General features: G+C 48.6%; 1 protein-coding gene across 1 annotated transcript in view; it reads right to left on the bottom strand.

Annotated features, from left to right (window-relative positions):
- STK10 (serine/threonine kinase 10) overlaps positions 1 to 10,889 on the bottom strand; it is a 116,214-nt gene extending 105,325 nt beyond the window's left edge. The window contains 2 exon segments of the mRNA XM_030327625.1: positions 10,735 to 10,769; positions 10,772 to 10,889. Coding sequence (XP_030183485.1) covers positions 10,735 to 10,769; positions 10,772 to 10,889 — 153 coding nt within the window.
- Positions 10,890 to 17,731: the final 6,842 nt, after the last annotated feature.

Raw genomic sequence — 17,731 nt, 5'->3', positions numbered from 1 at the left:
CATTTACTCATTCGTTGTTCATTCACACAGGAGAAATTAACTAAGCATCTGCTATGAGCATCTACTATGTTGGCCACAAAAAAAATGGAGAACTCCCTGCCTGCGGGGACCTTACATCTTCCAGAGAGGAAAGAAAAAAACAACAACATGCAAAAGAAACCCAGTCTGTGGCTGGAGCTCCGAAAGAAATCAGCAGGGAACTGTCACCATGGCCAGGGAGGGGTAGTCAGAGCAGGCCTGAGAAGCGACGTGTCAATCGAGACCCAGAGGATGAGAAGGAGCCCTGGTTGCACAGAGTAGTGGGAAGAGAGTGGGAGGCAGAGACAGCAGCAAGTGCAAAGGTCCTGAGACAGAAAAGGGATGTCCTTCCTTCAACTCCTCTCAGTGGCCCCTCCCCCACCGGACAGAGGCTGGCTACAGTTAACGCTATAGTCACTAGCACAGTGGTTAATCCTCTGGAGTCTCAGGGCCTCAATTCTGGTTCTGGTATTGCCTGTTAGTGAGAAAACAAAATAAGCAAGCTATGGGGAAAGGAAGGAAAAAAAAAAAAGTGTAGCAAAGGGGAAAGCAGAGAGAAAGGGGAAGAGAGAAAAGAGTGAGTGAAGAGGAAGGTGAGTGCAGGGGAGGAGGGAGAAGGGGGGTGGGGAGAAAGGGGAAGGGAGGAAGAAGCTCTTCGGAGTAACATGCCTCCCTACCCTGCTGGCAGCACTCAGGGGCACCCAGAACCTTAGGATGCTGTGGCACCAGCACGCCCACACCCACCAGAGCCCCAGGAGGAGGCCAGGAGCACCCAGCTTCCCCCGCCACTTCCTCTGTGAGCCTGAGCCCTGCCTACACTAGTCACCACTTCCTCTGCATGTGAGAGGCCACCGCCCCCATCTCGGGGCCCAGACCCAGCTAAGGTTGAGTCAGGCCTAGGGAGGAGGGTCAGAAGGAGGGTCGCTGGGCACAGAAACGCCAAGGCCACAAGGAGACACCACACTGAGGTGGCCCGGGAATCTCTCCTCACACTAAGCCCCCTCGTCTTTCCCTCCATATTGTACAGTAGAAAAGGCTCAGGCTCCTAGCCAGAGACATCTAGGTTCAAGTCCCAGCCTTGCCACGGAGAAGCGGTGTGAACCGAAGCAAGTCCATCCAGGTACCTCTCTGGGCCTCTGCTTCGTCAGGTGCGGAGAGAGGATGCTAACTAATCCTTGCCCTTCCCGAGGTTGGCAGAAGCATCAACGATGAACAGATAAGAAGAGCAACTCCCCACTCATTTATCTTGTTCACCTTGGAACCCACAGTGCCTGGCACACGGGAAGTGCTCAATTAATAATTCCAATGGCTACCCTGGATTTGAGCTTTTCCAAGGTCCTGGGCCAAGTGGTTTACCACTTGGGTTATTTCACTCTCCAACCACCCTGCAGCAGTACTACTCCCAGTGCCGTTTTGCAGCTAAAGACACAGAGGCACGCGGGTAAGTACTTCTCTCAGGATCACCGCAAGTGGCAGCGAGCCAGGCTGTAACTCCAGAAACTCATCCAAGTTCCTACGCCATCTCTGATCCCGGGCAAATGTGAGTTTCCCTTCCCACCTCATCCCCTCTAACTTCTTGCCTCTTCCTAACTACCATCCCTTGCTCTCTAGAATCTTCCATGCCTCCCACCCATGGTACAATCTCATTCTTAGACTGGATGCCTTCCATCAGTGCTTCTCCCTGGGCTCTGACTTGGGCCCCAACCACAGCTCTGGCCTTTCCTCTTACCCCCACCTGCTCCAGCCAGCAGGGTGTGGCCACTCTGTCCCAGCCTTCACTCATTAATGGCTACCCCAGCCTTGGGCAGCCAGGAACCCTGGCTCTGACATCCCCCAACTCCCTTCCTCTGGTGACCATCCAAAACTAGCTCCAATCTAACACTGCGTGAGGCTGATCTGGTCAGGCCCTGGACACAGGGCAGGCAGGACATTAGCTGAGCTCAAAACCAACACAACCAAATTCCTCAGCTTGGCATTCGAGGCCTTCTTGACTGGGCCCCCAAATAGTATTCTTGATCTGGCCCTGCCCTAGTCAGCCCCTCCGGCCATGCCCAGCTCCCAAACCCACTGACCACTGGACTTGAGGCGGCAACAGAAATGTGTAGAGGGGCCCAGGAGGAAGGCACAAGGTGTTGGTAAACATCAGAGGCCAGATCTGCACTGTACCGAACAGCGGTCACATGTCACTACTGAGCCCCTGAAATGTGGCTAGCCCAGATTGAGAGGTGCTGGAAACACAAAACACAAACCAATTGTAAAGACTTAATATGGAATAAGAATATTAAATATCTCTTTTATTCTATATTGATTATATCCTGAAATGATACTTTGGATATATTGGGTTAAATAGAATATACTATTAAACTGGTGGCCACCAGCAAAATAACATAAAAACAGGAAGGGGGACAAAACATAAGAGGCTCCTAAATACAAAGAACAAACTGAGGGTTACTGGAGGGCTTGTGGGTGGGGGGATGGGCTAAATGGGTGATGGGCATTGAGGAGGACACTTGTTGGGACGAGCACTGGGAGTTCTACGTAGGGGATGAATCGCTAGATTCTACTCCTGAAATCAACATTGCACTATATGCTAACTAACTTGGATGTGAATTGAAAAATAAGAACCAACAAACAAAAAACTGCTGGCCAATAGACACATGAAAAGACGCTCACCGTCACTGATCATCAGGAAAATGCAAATCAAAACCACAATGATACCACCTCACACTCAGAATGACTAGTATCAAAAACAAGAAACAAGTGTTGGTGAGGATGTGCAGAAAAAGGGACCCTCATGCACTGCCGGCGGGAAGGCAAACGGCTGAAGCTACTGTGGAAAACAGGACAGAGGTTCCTCAAAAACGTAAAAATAGAAATACCGCACAATCCAGTATTTCTACTACGGGTATTTACCCAAAGAAAGTGAAAACACGAATTCAAAAAGACATATGCACCTCGATGTTTGCTGCAGCATTATTTACAATAGCCAAGATATGGAAGCAACTCGTGTGTCCAGTGGTAGATAAATGGATAAAGAAGACTTTATATGTTACTATTAATCAGCCATAAAAAGAAATGAGATCTTGTCATCTGGGACATCATGGATGGACCCAGAGAGTATAATGCTAAGTGAAGTAAGTCAGAGAAAGACCAGTGCCATATGATTTCACTTATATGTGGAATCTAGGGAAAAAAAGCAAACAAAGCAACCAAAAACAGACTCATAAATACAGAGAACAGATTGGTGGTAGCCAGAGGGAAGGGGGGCTTTTATGTGACACATGATTTCAAAATGCTGGCAATCGCTTCAAATTTGGTTCAGCCACCGTGGGAGCCACACAAATCAGTGTGCAGGCTGGCAACCTCAGGCCTCACTATCTGACCTCTCTCCTGGCCCAGGCTTCCTTCTCTCCAGCTTGCTATCACCACCCCACCTGCCCTGCCTGGTGGAAGCCTTCCCCTTTCTCCACTTTCCCCAGCAGAACCCCGTGTCCTCCCCCCCCAAGCAGCAGAGGAGGCTGCTGGCACCACGCAGCACCTCCTCTGAGCCAACTGCTGTGCCCTTCGTGGGGGGTGAGTCCTAGTCTCAGCCCCACTGTACACATGAGAAAACTGAGGCTCAGATCGCACAGCTGCTAAGTGGGACAGCCAGGATTCGAAAGCTGGTCCACCTGGCTGCAAGGCCTGAGTCTCCCATCCTACACTCAGGGACCTGACCCGCAGACACGAATAAATACTGTTTGCCATACTGAATCGAGCCAGTTCACTCCAATGAGGCAGTGGTGCCCAACTAGAGCAATTCTGCTCCCCAGAGAGCAGGCGGCAACGTCTGGAGACATTTCGGGCCGTCACAACTAGGGGGGCCGAGGGGAGGTTGGTGCTGGCCCTGGTGGCACTTCTAACGAGTGGAAGTGAAGGATGCTGCTAACACCCAATAATGCACGGACAGCCCCTACAACAAAGGATTCCTGCCCAAAATGTCAACAGTGCCGAGGTGGCGAGCCCTGGCATAAGAGCCAAGCTACTGTCACCAGCTAGACCCCCAAGACCTGTCCTGTACTGCTCACCGCTTGTTCCCACAGACCTTTGTCCCACCTTTTTCCTCAGGCTCCTCTTTCCAACTATCTCTTAACTCGGGCAAAAGGCGCGATGGACACAGCATCCTCGAAGGAAATCGAAACTACCCCTCAAGCAAGAAGGACGGCCAGGACAAACTCCGCCGGCCCAGACCCCCCGGACCATTTTGAGCTCAACCCCCAACCACACCTGCACAGATGGACCACGGAGGGACCTGTGGAATGACTGACAGTTACCGTTCCTCATTAGAAAGCTATAATCTCCGCCCAAGGAGCACAAGCCTCATTTACGTGACTCAGAATATACTTATCGGTATGTTTCCTCCAGGTACATGCCCGACTTTATGCCGGCTTCTACCTGGGGCCGAGGCTCCCCTTTCTAACTATTCATCCCAACCCTAAATAAAAGGAGCCCATTCACCCTTGCTCCGGGAGTCACGGCTTTGGAAGTTATTCCCCGTGATGTGCTTATTTGCCACGAGTTTTTGCGGGACAACTCCACCTGTACCTGTGACTCACCAAGGAGCGAACTCACGCTGGTTCTGTGTCACTACAAACACGAACGTATTTCTTCCTGGTCCCCAGTTAAACAGCAGTAACTGGCCAGGACCTTCTCTTTGTGATACCAAGAGCATCAACAATAACAAAGTATCTTCCTTTCCTGCCCACTTCCTGGTGGGGATCAGGAGCTACAAGCACCTTGGCCCTCCTATCCTCTGACTTATCACCTTCATTTACAGACAAGAGCCCGAGGCTCAGAGTGGGAGGTCACCGGCTCAGGTGGAAACCCAGATCGTGCTGACCCTCAAACTTCTTCCCTTAATCACCCTGCTGTACTGCCCTAAGCGGCAGCTGGCACAGGGCTATTTTCTGGGGGCTTTGGGGTGGCAGTCCCTGCGGTTGTCCCCTGGTCTGGGTAACCTCCAGAGGTCAGGGGACCCAGATGGAAGTGGGGGTGGGGATCTGGTTAGCTGTTTAGCTCACATCGCCAGGGCCTGCTCTGGAGCCAGCCAGAAAAGGTCTCAGGGCTAAATCAGCTGCTCAAGAGACACCCCCACCCCCGCCACCCCACCCCCAAGGGTGGGCAACACCCCAGGAAGCTAGGGCCACTTGAGTTTAGGATCGAGCCAGGAACACACTCACAATAGCATGGACTTCTATTTAGAAACACTAGGCTGAGCGGAAATAAGGTTACTGCCTGGGGGCAGATCTCTTTCCGGAGGAGGAGAGGGGAGGCGTACAGGCCAAGCCCTCGGCAGCCCCAGAGGGGAAACCGGGCCTTAAAACTAAGGGCAGGAGAGGAGGTGAAAGCATGACTCTGGCCGGGAGGGGCGGAAGGCCTGACAGCTGGCTCCCACCTCACCAAACGTCCCCTTTGTCGGCTTTGTCATCTGAAATCGCAGGGCAGGATATGGCACTTGAAGGGTGAGGGTTAACAATGGCTCTCTGGGTCCAAGGGCACCTGAGGTCCCCAAGGAGGGCAGGCCTTTCCAAGGCCCCAGAGAACTCGAGGATTGGCCCTTGGCGAGAGCAAGGGGCAAAAGGAAGCCTCTACTAACTTCTCTCATTTTCTTTTAAAAATCATCCTCAAATAGGCATACCCTTCAACCCAGTAAAGCCCTTCTGGGAGTCTAGCCTGAAAAAGGATTTAAAACACAAAAGAGCTTTACCAGCAAAACTCATCATCAACGTACAGCTCAGCCATAATGCTCACTTTGGACACGCCAACTCGGTCCCAAGACTACTGATATATTACGGAACAATTTCATCAAGACGCTTAAATGTGAATTTGCTCACGGGCAGTTTTGTCTGCCAGAAACACTAGGTGAACACGGAAAACTGCATCCACCCAAACCAAGCTGCAAAGAAATGCCCACAACACACAGGCATGCACCTCAAACATCTGTCAGCGGCCTCTGGGCCACAGCCCTCCACATCTGGGGTCCCACCTAGTGCCAGATTTCAGATAACCCTCCTCCCACGGCTTCACCTGCCCTAACGCACCCACGGCCACAGCACCCGGCAGCTCTTTTTCACCACACAGTGCTATATTTATTGTAGTATGTTTGTATTTCTTATCTGCAAAACTTGTGTACAACTGTACCACGGGGTTCTTAGCTTCCTTTTTTTTTTTTTATGGGCTCCTGCCTCCATTTTTTAAGCGCTGCCCTTAGCAGCATGTCTTATAAGGCGTCCATTCTTTACTGATTTTGCACAGCTCCAAATTTTTTAGGAACGCTTATTTACATTACAGCAGAACTGACTATATTATGTACAGTGCTTAACACAGCACACAGCACTTAATAAGCATTTAATCGTTTTTTAAAAAAATCATTTAATTAAAAAAAAAAAGTTAAATATCCAGTAAGATTAAGAGCAAGGCAGTACTGAGCCATCACAGAAAGTATGTAGGAAGCATTTAGAATAATACAGAAAGATGTTTTAGGAACGAAAGACAGTATACAACACTGTAGGTATGATGTGATTGTATGATTCCAACCCTGCATTAAAACATTTTTCTCACCATAAAAGCTGATAAAGTCTGTAAGGAAATACATCAAATGTCAAAAGCAATGGATGGGATTATTAGGATGGTGTTTTTCTTTTACCTACAGAAAAAAAAAACGTTCTTTGCAAAATCATAAGGCTTTTAACAGCTCACAAGCAGCATAAGATCAGAACCAAAATAGTGTTTTTTTAAGAAGCAGAAAAATGGGGCGCCTGGCTGGTTCAGTCAGTGGAGCATGTGACTCCTGGTGTCAGGGCTGTGAGTTTGAGTCCCACATTGGGGGTAGAGGTTACTTAAAAATAAAATCTTTAAAAAGAAAAAAAAAGGCAGAAAAATAATCTCAGACTGCTAAGTCAACTCTTAAAGTTTATTTTATTTTGAGGGGCACCTGGGTGGCCGGGTCAGTTGAGCCTCTGACTTCGGCTCAGGTCACAATCTCGAGGTTCATGAGTTTGAGCCCCGTGTCAGGCTCTATGCTGACAGCTCAGAGCCTGGAACCTGCTTCAGATTCTGTGTCTCCCCCTCCTCTGGACCTCCCCCGCTCACACACACACTCTCACTCTCTCTCTCACTCTCTCTCTCTCAAAAATAAACAATTAAAAAAAGAAAAGTTATTTTTATTTTAACAGAGAGCATGCACAGGAGAGGGGCAGAGAGAAAAGGAGAGAGAGAGAATCTCAAGCAGGCTCTGGTGTTGTCAGTGGGGAGTCCAACATGAGGCTTGAACTCACAAACCCACAAACTGTGAGATCATGATCTGAGCCAAAACCAAGATCTGCCGCTCAACCAACTGAGCCATCCAGGCACCCCCCCAACTCTTGATGTTTGCTCACTCTGTGCTCAGCACACGAGTACCATCCTGCCTCTATAACAGCAACCACAACCTGCTTAAAGGCAGCTTCGTTCTACAATAGGACATCAAACACTCCCTCCCCTTTCTACCTTGTCTTCAGAATAAAGATGATTTTTTAAGAAGAATTTTGAAATGGGGACGCCTGGGTGGCTCAGTTGGCTGGGCAGCCGATTTCGGCTCAGGTCATGATCTCACGGTTCATGGGTTCGAGCCCCACATCAGGCTCTGTGCTGACAGCTCAGAGCCTGGACCTGCTTCGATTCTGTGTCTTCCTCCCCTCTCTGCTTCTGTCTGCCCCTCCCCGGCTCATGGTATCTCTCTGATTTAATTATTATCTCTCTGATTAATCAAAACTGAATAAACGTTTAAAAATAAATTAAGAAAAAAAAAGAATTTTGAAATGATATAAGAAATTTGAAACCATATATATGGTAACATTTGCTTTGTACCTAGTAATAAGCTAGAAATGATTTTCTTTTGAAATCCATTTGCATCCCCCAAGGACTAGGTGAGAAGGACCCTGACTCCGCCCAAATTATCCAACCCTCCTCTCTCTCCTGAGGCCAATGTCGGTTTATCAGGAGAAGGGGCAAAGGGGCTCCCTATCTGAGACTGCTAATGTTTTAGGCTTTGAGCTTCTGCAAGACTCATCAGGAAACCTGTAATCAGTCTTGTCCTGACACGCATCTGACAAATTGGGATCCCTAAGGCGTCATAGGCCAGGGAAGTCCTCGGAAGGTCTTCACCACGTGGGAGCCAGGAGAACCTGTTTCCTTCTAAGACAGAAAGATGAGACGGTGCCATTACTTCCCCAGTTCACAGCCAGCTAGTTCCCCAGGCACTGTGTCAAAACGTTAAGTCCTGGGCCCAGCCATAAAACCTAGATGGACCTTCCGGCCTTTGCTGCCATGGCGGCCACGCCAGAGAACAATGAAGTGGGAAAGAGTTATGGTCCCTAATTAGAGTCTTTCGTAAAGCAATACCTGCTTCAACGTCAACGTCAAGGGACCGAGCAAGCAGTACTTCAGAATAGGAAGCCTGGGTGACAGGGATCTCCCATCCAGGATGGGTCTTCCTTAGCTGTAACTAAGGCAAGTGTTAAACTGAAGCTCAGAGCCCTTTTCTAGTCCCTTCTTCTCCCAGGGCCCAGTATCAGTATCCCCACACACACATGAGGTCAGGTTAGATCAGCGGGTCCACCCTAAGCCCAAGCAGGTGACCTAATAAATTGTCCACGAGTATCACCATCACACAGCTCTCTTGGCCTAGCTCTCCCTTGTCTTAATTATGAGAAAATCAGGGGTTCCGAGATGGTGTGAGGCAGCTCACAGCTTGGGGAACTAGATTCACTTAAAAGGGTCCCCTTACTCTGGAGATACCAGGAGACAAAGCACTTGTGATCAGATGCACTCCTCTGCATGAAACTTCCAGAGTAGCAAGGGCGTTTTACAGGGCTAAAGCAGGCGGAAATGACAAGTGAAACTGACAGGGGAAATCTTAACCAGTATAAAGCAAAGTTCTGCATTTAGGTTTGAAAGAAATGATCCATATGGAGCCAGGATACACTGGGAGAGGGGGACAAGACTGCGATTGAAAGCCAGCCCTAACAGACAAGAAACATCAGTGAGACCCAACAGTGTGAGCTAAAAACCCAACTGCATCTTCTGACAAAAAGGATGTGGTAAGCTGACCAAGGGTCCAGCTGCCCTCGTGGTGGTCAGGGCACATCTGGAGAGCAGGCTCCCACTGGAGAAGGCAGCATGTCCAGGAAGATTGCTGCAAGGCTGAGGGCAGTTTCCTGGGGCCACCAGGAGGAAGACGCAGCTGTGAGAAGGTAAAGAAGATGTGCCAAGTTAAGAATGTGCTGGCTGTCCTCAAAGACAGCAGAGCCCTCAAGCAGAGAAGGGCAGCAAATCAAGGCAGCCAGAAAGCCACGGGTGTGAGTGACACAGAGGCCTGCTTCTCCAACCACAGGACCTCTGCTCCAGTGGGGGTTCCACCCTGTAACAGGAAGTGCGGGCTCTGAGGAGAGGTGGTGAGGTAACAACACAGGCACCCAGTGGGCCTGAATGGCCTCAAAACTGCCCCTAGCGCAGTGCTTCTCAAACTCAGTGCGCTTAGCAATCACCTGAGCATCTGGTTAAAATGCAGGCTCTAATTGAGCAGGCTGGGGCGGGACCTGCAAGTCTGCATTTTAACAAGCTCCCAGGTGATGCTAATGCCAGGGACTACACTTTGGTAACTGGGCTCTAGACCACTTGCAGGGCAGAGAGCAAGTCCTGAGCAGGTGGGTCTGGAGAAGCCCCCTCTGTGGGCCAGCCTCCTGAAAGGGCAATCCTGGGGTCAGAGTGGGGTACAAGCTAACTGGAGCCCCCAAGGACGGTGATGGTGCATTAGGAAGGAAGACCCCTCCTGGAGTACACAGCAACTGGGGATTCTCTCAGTAAAGCTTCAGGGAAAGGAGATGGGGGGGGGGGGTGGCGAGAAGGGTGGAGTCAAGCCCTATGTGTTTGGGTCTCCAGTACAACTCAGCAACTCAGACTTGGTTCACAGGAGCAGGAACCAGACAATGACCTGCTGCAAACGTGTCTAGAATTAATCAGCTCTGCCCCACCCATCCCTCCACAAAAGCTCTCTGCCCCCTTATTCCTCTAGGGGAAAGGTGACTGACTGCAAACTGGAAGGCTCCCCGGCTGTGACTCACACACCATCAAATCCAATCCCTGCAGCCTAATATTCACAGAGCCCTGACCTCCCCTTCTTTCCAACCTAACACCTCACTCTAGGGCCACCTCCTTTCCTGGCTCTGGCTCAAGTTCAGGTGTGTCCCCAGCTCCACCGATCCCAACTCTTCCAGACACGGCAGAAGTTTCTCGGTCTCCACGCCTCGGCATTCTCACAGCATCTGGTGCCTTACAAAGTATGCCTAGAATCCGTTTTACGGCGGATGCCTCGTCTCGGATGCCAAGGTCCTATAAGCGCCCCTTTGTCTCCCCCTGCAGCGCCGAGCGCGGTGCCGGACGCACAGGAAGTACTCAGAAACGAGCTGGGGGCAGCGGCCGTGACCAGAGGGGGCGCCCAGCACGGAGGGACCAGCCGGGCTGAAGGAGGGTCTCCCCAAAGAACAGGGTCACCAGGACCGAAGCGCGGAACCCCGAGTTCAGGGCCGGCAGCCCCTCTGCGCCCTTATGAGCCGGGCCAGGGCTGATCCGGCCCCGCGCCCCTTCCTTCCGGACCCGGTCCACGCGCCCGGGGCCACCCATCCCCAGCGCCCTCACCTTGTAAACCTTTCCGAAGGCGCCGTCGCCCAGTCGCCCACGATCTCCCACACTTCGTTGGGGTCCACGTCCCGGCGGACGTGCTCATATTCGCGGGACTTTCTCTTCTCGAAGGTAGACAGGCGCAGGATGCGACGAAAATTGGCGAAAGCCATGGCTGGGGCGCGCGCCGGGGGGCGAGGTGGCGCCGGCTCCGGCTCGGGCTCAGGCTGTGGCTCCGGCGGCCGCGAGGAGGAGGGGCTGGAGGACGCCGCGGCGCTCGGGGGTTCTCCCCCAACCCGCCCTTCCCCGCAGCCCGTCCCCGTCAAGTGCGCCCCGGCTGCGCGCGCGGAGCACCCGAACCGCTCAGGCTCCTCGTCCCCTCCCCCACCTCGTCCCTCCCCTTCCTCCTCCCTCCTTCCCTCCCAGTTCTCGCCGCGCTCCCCCCCGGGCTCGGGACGCGTTCTTGTGACCTGCCCCTGCGCCCCACCCACGCCCGGCTCCACCTGCCGCTCCCCGGCAACGCCCGAAGACCCCTTAATTGGCTGCGGGGCTCCCCGGCTCCGCCCCGTCGCCGCAGGGCACTCTGGAAACTGTAGTCCCCTGCGCGCCGCTCGCGGGCTGGGCTTTAACAGAGCTTAGGGCATCCTTCCGCAGGACCGGCCCGGGTCTGCGAGGCCAGCCACGCCGCGTGGCTCTCAAAATGTCTGTGGGGGCGAGAGGGGAAGCAAATTGGCTTTCGCGAACGCCCACTGATTTGTTGTCCAAAGGCCAGAAGGTGAAAGGCATCATTAATCACTTAATCTGTCCCGCAACTACTCCGCAAGCCTGCTCTGCTCGCGCCCACTTTTCAAGTGAGGACTCCCGGCGGGCAAAGGCACCAGCCCCAGGCTGCACATCCCGTTGGCGGATCCAGTGCGGTTTCCTCGGCGTGGTGCTGCCTCCTAGTGCACGAAATGCTGCGCCCCTTGCGGCCGCCGGCAGTCCCCGGAGGCCTGGGCTTCCTCGCTGGTTTCCTGCTTCCCAGGGCTCTTCCCGAACAGGATCCACAAACCGGTCAGCATTAGAGGGCTGGGGGAAAGAACTTAATTATCACATGCTTTATGATGGATCTTAAGGTATATATGCATATTAAGTAAAAACTTTCTTAGTCTTAATTTCCCAATTTTAAAAAATGAGCTCATTACAGATAGAACTGAAGTTTGCTTTGACCACCATCATCTTTGATCCTGCCTGTTTGACACGCTCCACTGCCACTGTACCAGCTACTGTTCGCTGTCACTGGGACAATGATACTTTTATCTAATCTACAAGGTAGTTCTGTGAAAATTGATAAAAAGAAACCTCACTAGAGCGGAGTCCTGAGGCTAGAAGGGGGATCTGGCAGCACTTGATGTCAATTACAGAAAAATTGTCAATTGCAAACCCCAACGTAAGAATATTCAACAGGAAAACCATCAATTACAGGGCCCAACAGGGAAAGATGCATATTGCATCTTGGGGAAGAAATTGACTACCCTGGTAACTCAGTCAATGGAAAACCATTATCACCCCAAACTCTTGCTTTTCTCTGATGGGATTTCCTTCCAAACAATTCTCTCCAACTTTCTCCTTCTCCATAAAATAAAGTTATTTTCCTTCGTCTGTTGTATTTGCCTATGGTTTTGCCTTAGTGTGCATGTCCTGAATTGTGATTTTCTTATATTCTTGTATAAACCCATTTTGCTAGTAAAAAAAAACAAAAAACCTGGCCACTTTATTTTTTATATTACATTTCCAAATAAAGCATGCTGATAGGCAGACTGGATTATAAATCTACCTCATAATCAAATAGCATTTCAGGGAATGTCACTCTCTGGGAATCCCCACCCCTACAGAGAATGCCAATATTGAGATGTTTTCACCTCTTCTTGAGCAGGGTGCAAATATGAAGTGTAGTTCTTAGTTTGGAAAACTAACTAAAGAAGCCTGGGATGCTGGTGGTGGTCTGCACAACACGTTCCCTGAGTAAAGGTTGCCAAGAGGTTTGAAAGGTTCCAACACCTTCCCGAGCAGTTAGAACTGTAGAGGGTCTTTGCCACTAAAAGAAGGAAAATTCTCACTGAGAAAGCCAATGTTTCAACCTCCCCAAACAAGCTGAAAGGCGGGTCTTTCATTAGTTTCTGTCCATTTGACCAATTCCACGAAGAGGGTGAGGGACAAACAAGTCTTTCCCACTGGGAAGTGGAGATTGTGACTTTGCAGAAGCTGTAGGTCTGAGGGGATGAGAGGTCCAAGCCTTAGCTCATCCCCAGGCCTGCACCAACCCAGGTGCACCAACCCAGGGCTCTGTGACTGGCTCTGTGATCACTCCAGAAAGAATGAAATGAGAAACAAAAATGGAGAGGTTCATCCAAATGCATTAAGTGAAAGAAGCCCAACCCAAAAGAACACATATGATTTCGCTGATACGAAATGTCTGGAAGAGGCAAAAGACCACATATTTTAAGGTTCTATTTTCATGAAATATCTAGAAAAGGCAAACTCACAGAGACAGAAAATAGATTAATGTTGCTATGAAATGGGGATTAACTGTAAATAGACATGAAGAACCTTACTAGGGTGATGAAAATATTCTAAAGTTGGAGTATATGGGCATGTGGGTGGGTCAGTTGAGAGTCGGACTCGACTTCAGCTCAGGTCGTGATCCGAAGGTCATGGGATCAAGCCCGGAGTTAGGCTCCAGGCTGAGTGTGGAGCCTGCTCAAAATTCTCTCTCTCTCTCTCTCTCTCTCTCTCTCTCTCTCTCTCTCTCTCCCCCACTCTCCCTCTCCCACATTCATGCACTCTCTCTCTAGGAATAAATAAATAAGATTATGGTGATGATGTCACAACTCAGTAAATTTTCTAAAAATCACTGAATTGAGGGGCGCCTGGGTGGCTCAGTCGGTTAAACATCTGACTCTTGGTTTGTGCTCAGGTCATGATCTCACAGTTTCTGAGATCAAGCCCCGTGTCAGGCTGTGCACTGACAGCACAGAGCCTGCCTAGGATTCGCTCCCTCTCCCTCTCCCTCTGCCCCTCTCTCTTCTCTTTCTCTCTCTCAAAAGAAATTAATTAAATAAATAAATATCACTGAATTGTACACTTGAAATGGATGAATATTACGACATGTAAACTGTACTTCAATAAGGTTGTAAGAAATCAAACAGGTTCAACAAAACTAGAGGAACATTTCAGAAGTAACTAGTAGACTAGTCAAAAAAAAATTTTAAAGAGAGGAAAAATATTCACCGGAGACAAGGAAAAAAGATATAATATTGGGTACCGTAAAGGTTTTTAAATCACAAAATGATATTTTAAACAAATTTATGTGAATACATTAAAAAAAAATTAAGTGGTCTCCTCACCCAACATGGGGCTCAAACTCACGACCTCGTGATGGAGTCGCATGCTCCTTGACGGAGCCAATCAGGCGCTCCAACATAAATAAATTGTAATCTACATGAAATTGGTAATCATGTGCAAGAAAATAGAAATGATATAAAGTAATATATAAATGATGTGTAAAGATACATAATTTCTTGTTTTAATGTTTATTTATTTTTTAATTTTTTTAAATGCTTTTATTTATTTTTGAGACAGGGAGAGACAGAGCATGAATAGGGGAGGGTCAGAGAGAGAGGGAGACACAGAATCCGAAACAGGCTCCAGGCTCTGAGCTGTCTGCACAGAGCCCGACGCGGGGCTCGAACTCACAGACCACGAGATCATGACCTGAGCCGAAGTCAGCCGCCCAACCGACTGAGCCACCTGGGTGCCCCTATGTTTTTTTTGAGAAAGAGAGTGCAGGGGAGAGGCAGAGAGAGAGGAGGAGAGAGAATCCCAAGCAGACTCTGAGCTGTCAGTGCAGGGCCCAACCCAGGGCTCTGTCTCACAAACTGTGAGATCAGGACCTGAGTGGAAATCAAGAGTCGGACACTTAACTGACTGAGCCACCCGGGTGCCCTATAAATATACATAATTTGAATAAGAAACAAATGCCTAAATAAACTAATAGCCAATAAAGGAAATAAAAAATCAAAAGTCTGTACCTACCGAAAGACATCAGGTTATGTAGCACGACAAATGATTTCCCCCTATACGTATTCTTTTTTTTGTTTTGTTTTCTCTGTTTGTATACATTTTTTTTTATTTTTTTGAGAGAGAGAGAGAAAGAGAGAGAGAGACAGAGTGCAAGCAGAGAGAAATGGAGACACAGAATCCAAAGCAGGCTCCAGGCTCTGAGCTGTCAGCACAGAGCCCAGCACAGGGCTTGAACTCACGGACCGTGAGATCATGACCAGAGCCAAAGTCCAACACTTCACCCACTGAGCCACCCAGGCGTCTCTTCATATACATTTTTTAAGAAGATAGGAAAAAAAGGAATTCTACTCATTTTATGAAATAAGATTGACCACAACTAGATAAGGACAGTAAAAGAAAATTATAGGCTATTTTCACTTATGAATTAAATGAGAGAAAAATAAATTACTAGCCAGATGAAACCATAGGTGAATAAAAACATCATGACCAAGAAAGGTTTATCCAGGAGTACAAGAACGGTCTTACATCAGACCGTTATCGATGTAAGACATTGCACTGACAAAGGAAAAAAGAAAATCACAGTCACAACATAGAAAAAGCATTTGACACCATTCTTAGGTTGGATTCCCCCAGACGGAAGGATCAGGATTTGGGTACAAGTAGTTTATTTGGGAGGTGATGCCAGGAGGCACCAGTAGGGAATGGGAGGCATGAAGCCAGTAAAAGATGGACTTTGGGGCGCCTGGGTGGCTCTGTCAGTTAAGCACTCGACTTCAGCACAGGCCATGGTCTCACAGTTCATGAGTTCAAGCCCTGCATCGAGCTTCAAGCTAACAGCACAGAGCCTGCTTGCGATTCTCTCTCTCTCTCTCTCTCTCTCTCTCTCTCTCTCTGTCTCCTCCCCCACTCTCTCCAAATGAACTTGTAAAAAAAAAAAAAAAGAAAGAAAGAAGATGCACTTTGGAGCTGATTACTACTGCAGCCACCTGGGGCTAAATCCCACTGGGGAATTCTGGAACCCAAGACACAACACACTTCAGAGTCGACTCACCCAAGAGGCAAGGAAATGGGAAGTTTTCCCCCAAGCCCCATCTGTCCTTGGCCAAGGGCTGCTCCCTTGGGCAGCACTTCCAGCATGCCCTCCTTGAGGGACAAGAAAACACCCCTAAGTTGAGAGATGTCACGGGGCTTTGTACAGCTTCTACTACAAGTCTTTACATTTCCTATTTCTTGTCCTTTCCTATAGCATTTGCTAGGGGCTCTAGCCATATGTTAGTTACACAGTAACAGCGAAGATGGGAATTTTTGTCTTGGTCCAACATTTAATGGAAAAGGGTTTAAAGTGTCTCCTCCAGGTATGATATTTGTGAAAGCATGGTGGCAAATGATTTTTACACAAAAAGAAGCTTCCTGCTATTCCTAATTTGCTAAAATTTTTTTTATCATAGCATATCGTTTTTATATCATCTATAAAGTAGAACGTTAGCAAATATTTTTATGCATTTATCATATGTCAATCATATAGTTAATCATATGATTTTTCTCCCCTAGCCTATAAACATGGTGAATTTCACTGGGGCGCCTGGTTGGCTCAGTCGGTTGGGCGTCGACTTCGGCTCAGGTCATGATCTCGTGGTCCGTGAGTTCGAGCCCTGCATCAGGCTCTGGGCTGACAGCTCAGAGCCTGGAACCTGTTTCAGATTCTGTGTCTCCCTCTCTCTCTGCCCCTCCCCTGCTCATGCTCTGTCTCTCTCTGTCTCAAAAATAAATAAATGTTAAAAAATAAATAAATAAAAAAAATGGTGAATTTCATTGATTAAAATATTCTTGCATTCCCGGAAAGTAAGTATTTTGCCTGGCAAATCTTATATTTAGGATTTTTGTATCTATGCTCACAAGTCAAATGGGTCTATACTTTTCTTGTGCTGCCTTTATCTGGTTTTAAAATCAAGATAATGTTAAAATAAAAAACAAATGGAGACCAGGCTTGCTTGAAAATTCTTCAGCAGACAAAACCATTTTAGTCATACAAATAAAGCTTAATTTAGCTTATTTTGCAAGACTAACTTGACCTGGGTCATTTCTTGCATATGCCTCTGGAAATCACAAGCAAAAGTTGAACTGTTTCCCAAGGTTGATAGGTGGTAACCAACTGACCATTTCCTTATCATTTAAGAATATTCTAATAACAAATCACTGTGGGAAATAGTCACTACTTTCTCACTATATAAACTGCTTTTTAACAATATACTCCTGAACCTCATTCCATGTTTTGGTTTGAGTGTTCCTGGTCTGAGAACTGTATTTTTGGTGTTTGCACAATATATTTTACTAATTACTACTTAAGTGATTTGTCAGTTTCACTGCTAGTATTCCTGAATTTTTTGTAAGATTTTATTTTATTTTTTACATTTTTTAACATTTATTTATTTTTGAGAGAGAGACAGAGTGAACACGAGCAGGGGAGGGGAAGAGAGAGAGGGGAGTAGAGGATCTGAAGCAGGCTCTGTGCTGACAGCTCGAACGGAAGTCGGATGCTTAACCAACTGAGCCACCCAGGTGCCCTTAAGATTTTATTTTTAAGTAATCTCTACACCTGCCATGGAGCTCGAACTTACAACTCCAAGATCAAGAATTGCATGCTCTACCAGTAGCCAGGTGCCCCTCTTGTCTCACTTTTTTTTTTTTTAAATGTTTATTTATTTTGAGACAGAGAGAGACAGAGCATGAACGGGGGAGGGTCAGAGAGAGGCAGACACAGAATCGGAAGCAGGTTCCAGGCTCTGAGCTGTCAGCCCAGAGCCCGATGCAGGGCCCGAACCCACAGACCGCAAGATCATGACCCGAGCCGAAGTCGGCCGCTTAACCGACTGAGCCACCCAGGCGCCCCCTTGTCTCACTTTTTGATGGCAGTTTATTATTCGGTTTAGACATTGCAAATATCTCTCTGATT

The sequence above is a fragment of the Lynx canadensis genome, chromosome A1 (genome assembly GCF_007474595.2).
Source record: "Lynx canadensis isolate LIC74 chromosome A1, mLynCan4.pri.v2, whole genome shotgun sequence".
Classification (NCBI taxonomy): Eukaryota; Metazoa; Chordata; class Mammalia; order Carnivora; family Felidae; genus Lynx; species Lynx canadensis.
This window is presented reverse-complemented; position numbering and strand designations above follow the sequence as displayed.